A 14266-nucleotide genomic window follows, 5' to 3' on the forward strand; every position below is an offset into this window, starting at 1 on the left:
GAGAATTGGAAATGATCAGACCCAGTCTATGGTGCAGTCAGTATTCCACTTACAGAAAAGGTTAAGCTCTATTGTGATAAATGTAGTTCTGAATTGTAATTTACATGTTTATCAGCAACCACTCTGTGCTGCTGTAATAAACCAACCCAACCAGTTGAACTTTGCTCCGGCGTTCCATTGATACCTGCTACAATATCTATTACAATATGTACTTCATTTGTATATGTCTACTGGAAATCTATGTATTTACCTTTTTTTTTTTCCATGCCATGTACTGGAATCCTTTTATTACTTATCAGTTTACTCATTAATGTAACACTCCGCACCAGCTAGCAATGAGCAAAGTTTCGACAAATAGCTCTGCTCATTTTCAGTATTAAGTGACATGGGGACTACTTCAAGGGTGATTGCAAAAGCAAAATCTTCCCATAATGGGCAAATCCATGTTCACTGCAGGTGTGGCAGATATAACCTTTGCAGAGAGAGTTAGATTTGGGTGGGTTATTTTGTTTCTGTGCAGGGTAAATACTGGCTGCTTTATTTTTATACTGCAATTTAGATTTCAGTTTGAACACACCCCACCCAAATCTAACTCTCTCTGCACATGTTATATCTGCCCCCCCCCCCCGCAGTGCACATGGTTTTGCCCATTAGAGGAAGATTTTGCTTTTGCGATCAACCTTGAATTAGGCCCATAATCAATTGTGCTTAAAAATTGCAGTCTGGGCCTGTGGTACTAGACGGGGCCTTATTTAGGATGGTGGAACACATGTCACCACCCAGGATGCAAGATCAAGAGAGTGGTGTGTCTGCCCGTCCCTGAGGGCTCTTTTGTCCCTCCAGCACTGCACAGCCTGCTTAAGGCACACATTTACAGCATTGTACCTGGAGGGCCTGTCAATGCCCCTGATGAATGTTTAGTGGTATAATTTTTGTTAAGCCAGTTATTTATACAGTAGGTCTTATAGACCCTACAAACTAAGCCAGTGTTTTTCAACCACTGTGCCGTGGCACACTAGTGTGCCCTGAGCAGTCTCCAAGTTTGCCATCATAGAAGCACAGCCAGGCCCGTCAGTGTTTCGCCGCTACTGAGGCCCTGGAACGATCAATACTGGTGGGTTTAGTGGTTGCAGAGCCAGTTCTAATTTTGGGCCCGGGCAGTATTGGGCTCTTCTGGCTTTCTCAGATGTGGCTCAGGCGTTACCTATGGAAAAGCTGCGGCATGACTTCCTAGGACACGTAACTGCACCATGCCTCACCATTCTATTTGAATGTGCCTTGGCAATATTTAAATCTTGTTCAGTGTACTGCGAGTTGTAAAAGGTTGAAAATCTCTGCACTAAGCGATAATACTGAAAGATGTGAACGACCTCGTTCATTATTGAATGAGATATCGTTCATACCTTTCAGTGTGTAGGCACCAATGATGAATGATGCGCGGCCCCGCACTTGTTCATCTTTGGTGCCGGGTAGCTTATACATGCCTACCAATATGGACATCTCGTCCATATTAGCATGCAGGGCTACGGGGCTGGGTGACGGGGGGAGTGAAGAAACTTCACTCCCCCCACCCCGCTGGGTCGACTGTCGGGCACCTCGGCGGCACATCGCCGGGTGTGTAGGACCTATTACACATGATGAGCAGAATGGGGATTGACTGGTTGTTGGCTTGTCTCACTGTAAATGGCAAGCTTTTTTTTTTCTCTTTGCATGGACTGATATATCTTACAGGTATTACAAGGGCAAGTATACCTTTATATGTTTAGAACAAGTACTTGCATGTGGAAGGCAGTGGAATATAAATTACAAAGGGAGAAACCATTTCTATTACCAGCAGACTGAAATTCTTATGTTCCACATTATTCCACACTATTTTAGTATAGGAAATGAAAGGACATTGCTGTGCTCAGCTATTTTCCCTTCGGTGGCTTGAGGCTTTAGGCAGACATGAGTAATCCTGCAATGTATGTTTTGAGGGAACTGGATTCGGCTTTCTCATTAGAGTTATGCATATTGAATTTATATGTACTTATCTTGGTTCACTTTGTCAGCTACTTCTGATATATTGATTTTAGCAAAGCAATGGCTCTTGATTTTAGCAGAAAGGGTTCATAGGGGTTTATACCGTAATAACCATGTTAGATGCTTAGTAATCACACCATTTTACCAAGATATGAATATTATGTAATCATGGGAAAGTGGTTCTATCTGCTCTAATCCTGGGATTTTTGTGCCTGCGTCAGGATCTGAAACAGTCCGTCCTTGCAATACATCAGTGTGCCTGGAAAGCTGACTAATGTTTGCTAGATGTGCTTTGTATATTGTGCATCAGCGTGAGAACATATGAACAATACTTGGCTGCAGTGTACTTTGTGTTTTGTGTGACTCATCTGCACACATAAATTTACAGACAGCTTCCAGTCTCTATCTCTTTTGCGCATCAACATATTCCTTTATTAGGTAATGGCATCATAAACCCCAAATTTCTAAATATTTAGGTATTGACTGATGAGGACTGGGATTTGTCCGAGTCACAGGGGGCTGTCGGTCGGATTTGGTCATTTACCAATACAGGTTGAGTATCTCTTATCCAAAATGCTTGGGACCAGAGGTATTTTGGATATCGGATTTTTCCGTATTTTGGAATAATTGCATACCATAATGAGATATCATGGTGTTGGGACCTAAATCTAAGCACAGAATGCATTTGTTACATATACACTTTATACACACAGCCTGAAGGTCATTTTAGCCAATAGTTTTTGAAACTTTGTGCATTAAACAAAGTGTGTGTATATTCACACAATTCATTTATGTTTCATATACACCTTATACACACAGCCTGAAGGTCATTTAATACAATATTTTTTATATCTTTGTGTATTAAACAAAGTTTGTGTACATTGAGCCATCAAAAAACAAAGATTTCACTATCTTACTCTCACTAAAAAAAGTCCGTATTTCGGAATATTCCGTATTTCGGAATATTTGGATATGGGATACTCAACCTGTATAACTCCCCTTCATTCAGAAAATCTGTCACACAACGGCTGCGCTGTTTGTGGGAAACCAGGTGAGTCTCATAGCAGTAAGAATGAAAACACTTCAACAAGAGGGCACTGTACATACAGACAATACCTACTGTACATACAGACAGTACCTACTGACCAATAATGAAGTGTTATCATTTCTTCTTAATACAGAAGTAAGATATTTGGCATGTTTTAGCTTCTTATTCAGTACAGCATTCCTAATTCTATGTCGCTAGGATTACTTTTGTTGAAGACCTTTGCAGGTGCAAAAGATACTATACTGTGGTCCGTTTCTTTGATAATACTATTAAATACCAACAGGAGGTTTTTGCCACACTGAATTTTCTGATGAAGCATTAATATGCAATATGTATTAAATTTAGGTTTGTGATGCTTTTAACTGCTTCTATGTATTGTGCTATTAATAGAAATTTATTTTTTGTGTTTGCAATTCCTATCTTCTCCTCATACTTATGTGGAACATTATGATGTGGTATTACTAAAAAGTGTTACATAACTGCAGTATAAAAGAAGATACTGTATTTAAATTGTAAAATTATATTTAAAATGTATTTACTTCTGGATCAGCAAATGTAATTTGCAAGCGTGATCCTTACATCTTGCATTGGCCATATAAAAATCAGTGCTCTTCTGTACTTTTTGTATAGTGATTTTTAAAATGTCTTTGGGTGAAATTCAGTCCACTACAATGTTGCACCCTGATCGGCTGCGTACGTCATAGTAGTATACGATGCAATGACATTGCTTATTTTCCTAGCTATGAACAAATAATTGTTACAGCCTGCAATGCACCTTTCAGCAGGCACTCTGCAGTTATCACTTAGAATTTAATTAACTATTTTTTTTCATGATTACTACATGTAGATGATGTGTTTAGAACATGGCTTATTAATCCTGTAGCTGCATATTTATTTATTTAGGCTTTTACTAATGTCTCTATCCTAAGTGACCACCCTGTTGATACTTTTTCCTGTGTTCCTCTTGAATAAAAGTTTGGTCTGTTGTGGCATCTTAAAACCTAGTCTCAATATAGCCAAATCCCTGGTCTCCTGCCACTTGGAAACTGGGCTTTAAATAGATTTTGAGTTCATTTATTTGACAACATCAACATTTCATATGCTGCTTCCTTTATCGAAAAAACAAATAACGGAAATCATCAAATACATAATATAATAGCAGACTGGAACTACACAGACCGCACACATTACCTATAATATATTATGCAGTCTGTATTTGTAATAAACATCCAATTTTTGTAACTGATGTGGAGAAATATATTAATGTAAATGTATATCCTAATTTAGCCATCTGGTATTCCGTTTATGGCTTGGCTGAATGCAGGTTGAGCTTTTGTGCCACTCTGTTTCCACTTTAACTTAATCCCCTCACCTCCACTGTTCACTCTCTTGTTTCTTTCTAATGGTTCTATACCGTGGAACTCTCATCAGTTTTCAGAACTCATTGTGACAATATTTCCAGCTGTTGGTCTCTAGTTGCTTTAGGTTTTGCTGAAGATCCTACCTCAGTGTTGTGTGGGCTGGGCTGATGACTTCCCTAATTGTCTTCTGGTCCATGATGTGCTTTTGATGCAGAAGACTTAATACATTAATACATATGTTGTATTCAGGGTTTGTGCAGTATTGGTCCCTTTTGTCTTGGTGTTTTTTAAAGTGCATGCAAAAGTTGTGAATTTACTTCCAAGCAGCACCCATACACTGTTGTAAGAAAAATGAAGAGGCGCTGAAACCAGGGGTGACCTGGAGAACCTGAAAGTGTGGAGAAATACAGTACTGGATGCCATGAGGCTTCTCCGCTCTGATGGTTTTTTTGGAGGGGGGGTTTAAGTAAACTCTTAAATAATAGACTATTGGCATCAGCTGAAATAAACTACTTGAACTTTTCTTTAAATCTTAGAAAGCCAACATATTTTGTAAAAACTGTTGTACATATTTGTTTAAACATCCTTTTTTCTTTTTTATTTCTGCGTGAAAAACCAGTTATCCTCCCAGCATAAGTCCACTACATAGTACTTCTGTTCTAGATTCATGAAACAGATCTTGGTTGGCAGTGTGAGGGATTCTTTCACCTCTGTGTACATTATGTATTCAGTGCTGTTCTCTCAGTGATTAACAGTGCATCAATTGACGTCTGCCCGATTCGTACAACATTTTGCTGTGAAGAGAAAACGACCAGATAAATCAGCTGTAATTCATGTACAGCAGATTCCTGTTCTATTTAATATATTATGCACTTCTCACCATGTCTCCTTTTATGGCCGGGCATTAAATTGCAAACATTATAACCACTGACGTTTTTTAGTCACTTGATCATTCAAGTAGATTCTATAAATTAGGGATATACTTCAAAAGGGCCACACATCACCCTTAATTTCAGTTCATTAAACAGCCCAAAACAATTTGGACAACACCACATGACTTATCCTAAACTGCTCCTATATGCCCCTCACTTGTTCCACCACATGCTACTCAGAGCTTTCCATATGTCGCCCACATCTCCTGACATGACCTTACAAGTTAATCTACAGGCTAAACAATGGCTTAACCTATCTGGAGCCATAGGGCAGGGGTAGGCAATAAACGTTCCTCTAGCTGTTTTAGAACTACTCATGGCATGCTACAATGTGTCTACAACAGCTGGAGGGCCACTTATTGCCCACTCCCACCATAGTGTAAGAAGTTAGAACATGTGGCTTAAGTGCACTACACACTGAGCGATATGAATGCTGAATGATTTTTCAGGTAGTTTCTAGTAACGATATGGAGCATAAACACTGAACGACTTGTATGGGCGATTTGAACGATTCTGGTTCATGTAAATACTGGGCAGGACTTATGCAGCACTTCTGGGTACAATAAATAGCAGTAGCCATTTTAAATCATTGCATTTCTGTTTTGTAGCACTGGGGAGATAATGCATTAGTAGGTAGTCTATTATAAAGAGGGCAGTAAACATTGGTGGGCAGTGGTAAATATTGGTGATCAGTGGGTGAAAAGAGTGCTTTAATTACCTTTTTGTTATTTTATTTAAGTGCTGCGCCACGCTCCTCAGCCTTGTGCTGTGAACCTCAGCCAATGAACCGTAAATGGTCATCTAGTATGTACTACTATATTTTAGGTAATACACAGAAGTAGTTCACATTTACCTCAGCTACCATGAACTGTGGGTTGAATCTGAACAACTGCCTTGGTGAGCCAGCCACTACAATGCTGCCCCGTTTGCCAATTTCTCTCACCAACTTTCAGTGGCAATTAGTATGGTAGAGGAAAGAGGAAATTTCACGTTGTAGTTCACCGCCTCCTCTTTGTTAAGGTGTGTACACGCGGTGAGATCCTTGCTATGCCCGATTTTGACTATGCGATTTCCCTTGAACTACCCCAGAGCCCAGATAGCACAGATTTTCTCTGTGCTTGAGATTTTGTCTATGTACGATTTTGACTAAGTGCCAATTTTGACTATACTTTGTACTAGATAGTACACTAGATAGTCGAGATTGACTTGCCTGCACAGTCTATCTAGCCTTACGATACCGACCCCACGGGAGCGCACAACGGGTTCAAATCTGTATCGCAAGCTGCCTAAAACACCTTGAGATATGCACTAACTTTTCATAAGGTTTTCACTATAAAGTCAAAGTTACCTGCTAGGCTGTCAAATCTTTTACTAGGTGGCAATGCAGGTTTAATGTGCATTTGTGTTCTGTTGAAACTATAGTGACTCCATAGTTGATTTTATAAAATGTGGCAATTCAGTTTTGACCACATACGAAGCAAATTGTTTTATTCACATTTTATCATTAAAAGAAATATGTGGAGGCAGGATAAAAACCACTCCTCAGCATTTTGCAAGCACATTCCTTATTTAGTACTTGAGGCAACTGAATCTAGATATCATCTGACATAAGGAAAAGTAGATTAATTTCCTGTCCACCCTCTGACCTAGTTATGTTATAGTCTCTCATTGTAGCTCTTACCACACCTTTCTGCTTCGGTCTGTATACAGATATATTCAGGGCCTTTTTATTGTTTTGTTTTAGGTTTTTATTACATGAGCCTAAAAAACAGGGGCGTGCTGGGGGTAAAGCCCTGGAGAGTACAGTACACAATTTGTCTGTAGATCTGCGACTGAGACGTGTTCTGTTATAGAAACTATCGGTCACACAGGTGCATGCTTTTCTCTCCTATCCTCGGTCCTACTATATTTGCATAATAAGCAGAATTCATTCTATACCAGGGCAGTGATTTTTGTGTTTGTTTTGGATCTGTTTCAGTTTATCAGCTGATTAATTGCTTTGTTGGGGAATTTAATGAGAAAATAAAAATGTACTAATAAATCCTGTGGAATCTAATCATATTTTATTCAGTAAAACCTGTCTCACCACAGATTAATCTCCTTCTCCCCCTTAAATACCTGAGACACTTGAGTTTTTCCTACAGTATGTAAAGGTGCTTGTTTTACAGTATTCAACTCTTAAACTGCTTGTTATAAAGGGGCCTATTTACTAATTATCATGTCTAAAACCAGATAATTAGTAATTTCGTACTGCCGCTATTTGTGACAGCAAGAAATTAACATTCACCCAAAAGTGAAATGATCACAAAAGCAATAATTTCACTTCTACTCTGGGAGCTGCGGCTGTTCTGTGCATGCACGGTCCTCTAACCATACATGTGCGGTTCTGTGCATGTAGCCCATTGGCTACTATAATATGACACCATTTGGAGATGGCTTTACCTAGTGGGGCCAAACTTATGCTGCATTCAGATCGCAAATGCCGGATCCTACCCGGTAAGAGAAACGTGTCCTTACCGGGTGGGATCCGGCATTTGCGCTCCTCTGCTGGCTTTCCTACCCGGCAATATACCGGGTCGGTTGCCATAGCAGCGGGGGGCGCAGCAGGGGTGGGGGTGGAGGCGGCGCTGGGAGATGAGCTAATCTCCTGCGCCGCCTCTCCCTATGCTGTGAATGGGAGCCGTGTCGCATCGGAACGGCTCCCATTCACACTGCACCTGACCTGGTATTCAACCCGGTAATAACCCTTCTTTTTTACCGGGTTGAATTACCGGGTCAGGCGACCCGCTAATTCTGCAAAGGACCTTTCACATCGCACACTGACCCGTTTCGACACGGCAATATGCCGTGTCGATACCGGGTTTTTAGTGCGATGTGAAAGGGGTATCAGTAAATTTGGGTGCTGAGGCTGCTGTTGGAAATGGAGGGATTGGCTGATACAATCAGGGGATTCCCTAATATTTGTGAATATCCACCGAAAAAGTGATTGTTCCACAAATAGTATTTGCTAAATAGACCCCAAGCTATTACAGTATTGGGACAGTTTATAAACACTAAACCCGGCCATTGAACCAGTAGTGGATAAAGATTGTAAGCTTGCGTGCAAGGCCTTCCTACCTTTGACTGTTTGTTATTACCCAGTTTGTTATATCATTGTTATTTCCAATTGTAAAGCGCAACGGAATTTGCTGCGCTATATAAGAAACTGTTCATAAAATAATAATAAAAGAAAATATAATAATTTTTAGAGTTTAAATTGCTTCAGAGGCCTTTGAAGTTATTTAAAACAGAAACATTATTATTTTATTTATCCAACTCTTGTTCCCACACTGTGCACAGTTTTTCTCTCTTGGAAGATTGGTTATTCTCAGGAACGGCTACTTAATGTTATGTGGTTGTTGGGAATCATGCCCTTTAATGAATATTATATAAACGTCCCAGCTTTTCCTATGATCTACTTAATTTAGAGAAATAAAGACTGCTTCTCTAGTCTGTACCATATGTCGGAATCTGTAATAGTGAGTCATTTCATACCCTGTGTTGGGCGGCGTGTGACAGCAGAGCTGAGAGGTGTGTTCTGTGTTTGATCAAATTGTAAATATTAGCTGTTTGCTTTCAGCTGAGATTTTTTCCTCTTTAAGCAGTAACCTATTACTTTATATATGTGTTACTGCATACTGTTTAGCTTAGTTGTAGAAATACAGTTTGAGTCAATATACATTTAAGGGAAACATTTTAAATAAAATATTATATTAGCAGTTAGGATTACGGGACATGTCATAATGAGTCTTTAATTACAGCCTAGGTCTGTCTTGGAAGGTGAATGCTCTATATATTTGACGTTGGCTATCTTCACTGAAAGGCTCACTGTTGTCTACCTGATGAATGTGCCTAAAGTTTATATTAATGCAATGTATTCATCTGTCCTACTGGAGAAAGCGTCTCAGCATCAGATGTATTAACAATTCAGCCATAGCTAGTCTGAGACATTATGAAAACTATAAACCTTCCTATATATTCCTTACTGAAAATGTCACCTTCTCAAGTATCACACTAGCTGAGGATGTTTTTTTTGCAGACAGACTGTGCCAGGCGCCTACTCACCTGGCACTGATATTTTAGTTGGAGAACACTCCAGAAATCTTTCTTGGCATTACCTCTATACGTCTTGTGCTGTACCATATGCAGAGTTTCTGTTCTAGTTTTTGGTGCAGACCTTGTCAGTATCATGGGTGTGTCCTACCATAGGGCAGTACGGACGGTGTAATGGTTAGCATTACTGCCTCACAGCAATGACGTCATGGGTTCGATTCCCACCATGGCCCTAACTGTGCGGAGTTTGTATATTCTCCCCGTACTTGCGTGGGTTTCCTCCGGGTACTCCGGTTTCCTCCCACAATCCAAAAATATACTGGTAGGTTAATTGGCTCCCAACAAAATAAACCCTAGTGTGAATGTATGTGTGTGTACATGTGGTAGGGAATATAGATTGTAAGCTCCACTGGGGCAGGGACTGATGTGAATGAGCAAATATTCTCTGTAAAAGCGCTGCGGAATATGTGTGCGCTATATAAATAACTGTTAATAAATAAATAAATACTACAGAATAGGGTCAAACGGGAACATAGGTAGTGACTAGCACAACTGAAAATGTTCCTACCATCATACAGTAGCTAGGTGTGCTTTGAAAGTGTAATGGCAGCAGTCATTTGGATGTGCTCATACACTACAATACATGTAAAAATTACTGTTCCTTGTATAGATGAGCAGACAGGAAGATATATCCCTTGATTTAAGGTGCAAGATAAATCAATAAGTACAGTTATACTTTTTTTTAACAAAAAGGACGATATAGGGTTCAGCTTATTAACACATTGGGGCCCTATATTGTGGGAACTAAATAGTACTGTATCTTGGGGCTCTACAACGCAGTGGTAGGTGCATAGTGAGGAACTTCCATGCTTCTGAAATCGTTTAACTAAATCCCATGCAATGTAAGTGCCCTATTCTACTACAAATGTGCCACAAACTGCTTTTGAAGTGTTGACTTGTCACTCAGCTATTTGTATTGGCTGTCCTCTGGAATGTGAAGGGTTGTTATTTGCACATTAAATAATGCCAAGTGAGAGATAATTAAAGATGAATTCTCCTTGGGAATAATCAATGGATTTCAGTCTTGGTAGTTTGTGCATCTGTCTGAACTAAGTGGAAAATCTTGGCTCAGAATGTGAGGTTAGGAAAGGTTGTTGAAGCTCTGTTACAGCCACACTGTACTAATGCCACATCTTTAAAAAGACCAATTCAGACTTTTATACCAACTGGTCTCTGTATGAGAAGAGATCGTTTTTGAATCCTGCATATTGATGTTTAAATAATTTGCAACCTTTTGTTTGGGTGCATACTGTATGTACGATTTTCTGAATTGTTTTATTCATTCTTTAGGACTTGTTTTATTCAGCCTTAAGAACATTTATAACCTTATCACACCGCACAAATTACCCCGTTATCGACCCGGCATATTGCCGGGTCGATACGGGTCAGCGTGCGGTGTGAAAGCGCCATAGCTGAAAACCCGGGTTGCCTGACCCGGCAATTCAACCCGGGAGTGTTTTTCCCGGGTTGAATACCGGGTCAGTGGCAGTGTAAACGGGCTCCCAGGTCGATGAGACCCGGGACCCGTTCACTACAACTTGGAGAAGCGGCGCAGAGATGAGCTCATTTCCCAGCGCCGCCCCCACTGCCAGCTTCGCCCTCCACCGCTATGACAACCCGCCCGGCATATTGCCGGGTCAGGGAAGCCAGCGGTAGCGTCCAATGCCAGATCCCACCCGGGAAGGACTCGTTTCCAATTCCCGGGTGGGATTCGGCATTGGCGGTGTGAAAGGGGTATTACTGAGCGGTGGTGAGATGCGGGGCAGTGCAGGTGGTGAGGTCTGGTGGGCGGCTGGCTGTGCAGCGTGACCTCTAACTTCACGCCATGTTGCGCAGTGCACATAGCCACCCCAGGGGGAGCCAGGCAGAGTCGGAGCCTCCTGAGGACAATCTGCACTGCCTGGCATAGAAAAAAGTAACATGGTGCCCAATCCTGAAATCCCAGGGATTGGAAGCTCCAATCCTGCGATTGAATCCCGGCCAATTTTAGGCCATGATCCCGGTATTCCGCCAATCCCTATCCTGGGATTAGCCACCGTAATCAAAAGAAGGCATATCACTTTGACTATAATTGCTCTGTATCACCTGGGTTGCAAATATGTTGCTGTTTGCTGCAGCTCTGCCCTTCTTAAAAAAACATATATATTTTGTGTTCTGTCGAAATGATTGACAACCTTTATTGATTTATGTTTTTCTTTTTCTTTTTTCAGATCTTTATCTGCACAGGCTGCAGGGCACTCTCCTCAATGCAGGAACCACTGGCTGAGGATACACCTTCCCTGAGCACCTGACATACCATCGGAAACTTTACACCAAGGACGCACACTTTTATTGGATTCAGAGAACAGTTTTAAAGTACTGTCCCCCCGGGATTGTGTAGAGTGTGACGGTCACCACTTTGACTGCACTATAGCCTTTGAACTATTAGCAATGAGTGAATTTTGGTTGTGTTTCAACTGCTGCATTGCAGAACAGCCGCAGCCTGTAAGTAGCTTTTTAATGTTGTTTTTATAGGATCTGTAATAGAAATGTTTCCCAAACTCAGTTTGCCAAGCAATGAATGAGATTGTATACCTTGTTATTTTCCAGTATGTTTTGTAAGCGAAGAGGTTGATGTTGCATGTCAATAGTGAAAGCTATGTTGAGAACACACAGCTGGTGTTAGGGGAAGGAAGAGAGCCAATCGCTGTGGCCTGAGTCCTGCATGTGCACTGTGACAGCTCCTGGCAATGCAGGGCTAGTTATGTCCTATCAATCTAGGGAAAGCATTGTCATTTGGTAATAGAAACTCTTATGTAAAGGAATATCCTCTTCTCTTTGGCAGCAGTGGTAACGTGTGGTCTCTTCTAGGAAAACCTCTGTTGGAGGAAGCACCTCCGCACAAGGTCAGCAACATGTTGAGCTTTCTCACATTACATTTGCTGGCCCACTTTCTGTTTTGCAAAATACAAGAGAACATCCTTTGTGCCTGTTTTGTATCTCGTCTCCAGGACAAGCTGGACCAAAGGCATAATAATGCCAACATTCTCACCTCAGGCCAAGATGTTTGTGATAGTCACACAGCTGGTGGAAATTTACAGCACATACCAGCTATTATGCTGCTGCTGTCCACATAGGATGCAATATTCTGATACTAGGAGAAACCTTCATTATTTGGCCACATAAAGGCAAATAACTGAAAATGCTCCCCATTTTTTCCTATTTTTTGGTTCTATCTATTAAGACTTAGGTTTTGTACTGGGTTCTTTACAGTTTTATAGAAGAATAAATCATGTCTCACATGTTACTTGTTGCCTTACCTGCTATAGAGAATTTAAGTGATGCATTGATGCTAATTGGATGCCTTACCTCAGTTCTCAACCGCGGTCCTCAAGTACCCCCAACAGTTCATGTTTTCCAGGTCTCCTCACATGATTGCAAGTGAAATAATTAGCTCCACCTGTGGGTCTTTTAAAATGTGTCAGTGAGTAATGAATACACCTGTGCACCAGCTCGGTGACCTGGAAAACATGAACTGTTGGGGGTACTTGAGGACCGAGGTTGAGAACCACTGCCTTACCTGATTCCTTTACTTTTCAAGATGCAACTAAGGGCTTGTAAAAATGGCTGTTGAAAAACAATGCTAGGTAAAGTATATGTAAACCCATGTGTACTTTAAATGTACATTATTGTTTCTGAATGCTACAGGCCAAATTAATGCTTGTAAGCAGTGGCATATCTATAATGAAAGCCGGGTGTGCAGTGCACACATGCCCCTGGGTCTAGGGCAGTGATGGCTAACCTTGACACTCCAGCTGTTGTTGAACAACACATCCCAGCATGCCCTGCATCAGTTTTAGCATGGCCAAATAGCAAAACTGATGCAGGGCATGCTGGGATGTGTAGTTTAACAACAGCTGGAGTGTCACTGGTCTAGGGAGACCCACACCACATATCCTGCACCCATAAATTTACCTCTCCGGATCTCGCATTGGCTGGTGGCCTGGCTTCAGAGCAGAAGAAATCACATGGAAAATGGCCGTCATGGTTTGCTCATGTGCAGTGAAGATACCCCAAGAAACAAGGTGTGGCACCGTGTTCCTGGAGATCTGCACATGTGCAGTAGTCTCTGGAACAAAACCAGAGTCTACTGCACTGCCAGGGAGTAGGGGGACTGCAGTGAGCCGGCACGCGGGCCCTCTCCTCTCTTAAACCACCTTTGCTAAGGGTGTGTGTGTATGTGTACAGATCTATTCTGCAAACAGTATTTTTGGAGTAGGCATGTCAAATCAGATTGACAGGCCATTAAATACAATAAGGTTCTATGGGATGCCTGAAAGGAACTGCAGAGTGCACAATTCTGCAGGGGAGCTTTGAGACATATTAATTTATGTACATCTATCTCTCTGTTAAACTGATAACAAAGTACAAGATTTTGTATACACTTATAACTAGCTGTGTTTTTTAATTCATACATGTTCATGTCCTTATACTATCAATGTAATAAAAAAGGAAAAGGATGTTATTTTTAGGCGTTGGCTCTGAAAAGTAGCATAAATGGAAAATTGTAGTTATTCATACACAGCAGCTTCTTTCAGTAAGTTTCTCCTAAGTATCAGAATTCTGCATAACCACATGCTAACAGATGTAGTATAAAAAAAAAACACCTGTCAGTTTCCAGTATACAATTGCACATATACAAGTGTGTAGATTGTTCCGCTTTTGGCAGCGGCCTAATGGCACAGCCTGTGGTGAGATTGGCACTGCAATAC

At 41.0% G+C, this 14266-nt stretch overlaps 1 protein-coding gene across 2 annotated transcripts in view; it reads left to right on the plus strand.

Moving 5' to 3' along the window:
* CDC42SE2 (CDC42 small effector 2) overlaps positions 1–14266 on the plus strand; it is a 136694-nt gene that overhangs the window by 88724 nt on the left and 33704 nt on the right. For both annotated transcript variants that reach the window (XM_063913667.1, XM_063913668.1), the window contains exon 2: positions 11726–11999. In XM_063913667.1, coding sequence (XP_063769737.1) covers positions 11946–11999 — 54 coding nt within the window. In that variant the 5' untranslated portion in view covers positions 11726–11945. The remainder of the gene's footprint in view (positions 1–11725; positions 12000–14266) is intronic.

This window comes from Pseudophryne corroboree, chromosome 1 (genome assembly GCF_028390025.1).
Source record: "Pseudophryne corroboree isolate aPseCor3 chromosome 1, aPseCor3.hap2, whole genome shotgun sequence".
NCBI classification, from domain to species: domain Eukaryota; kingdom Metazoa; phylum Chordata; class Amphibia; order Anura; family Myobatrachidae; genus Pseudophryne; species Pseudophryne corroboree.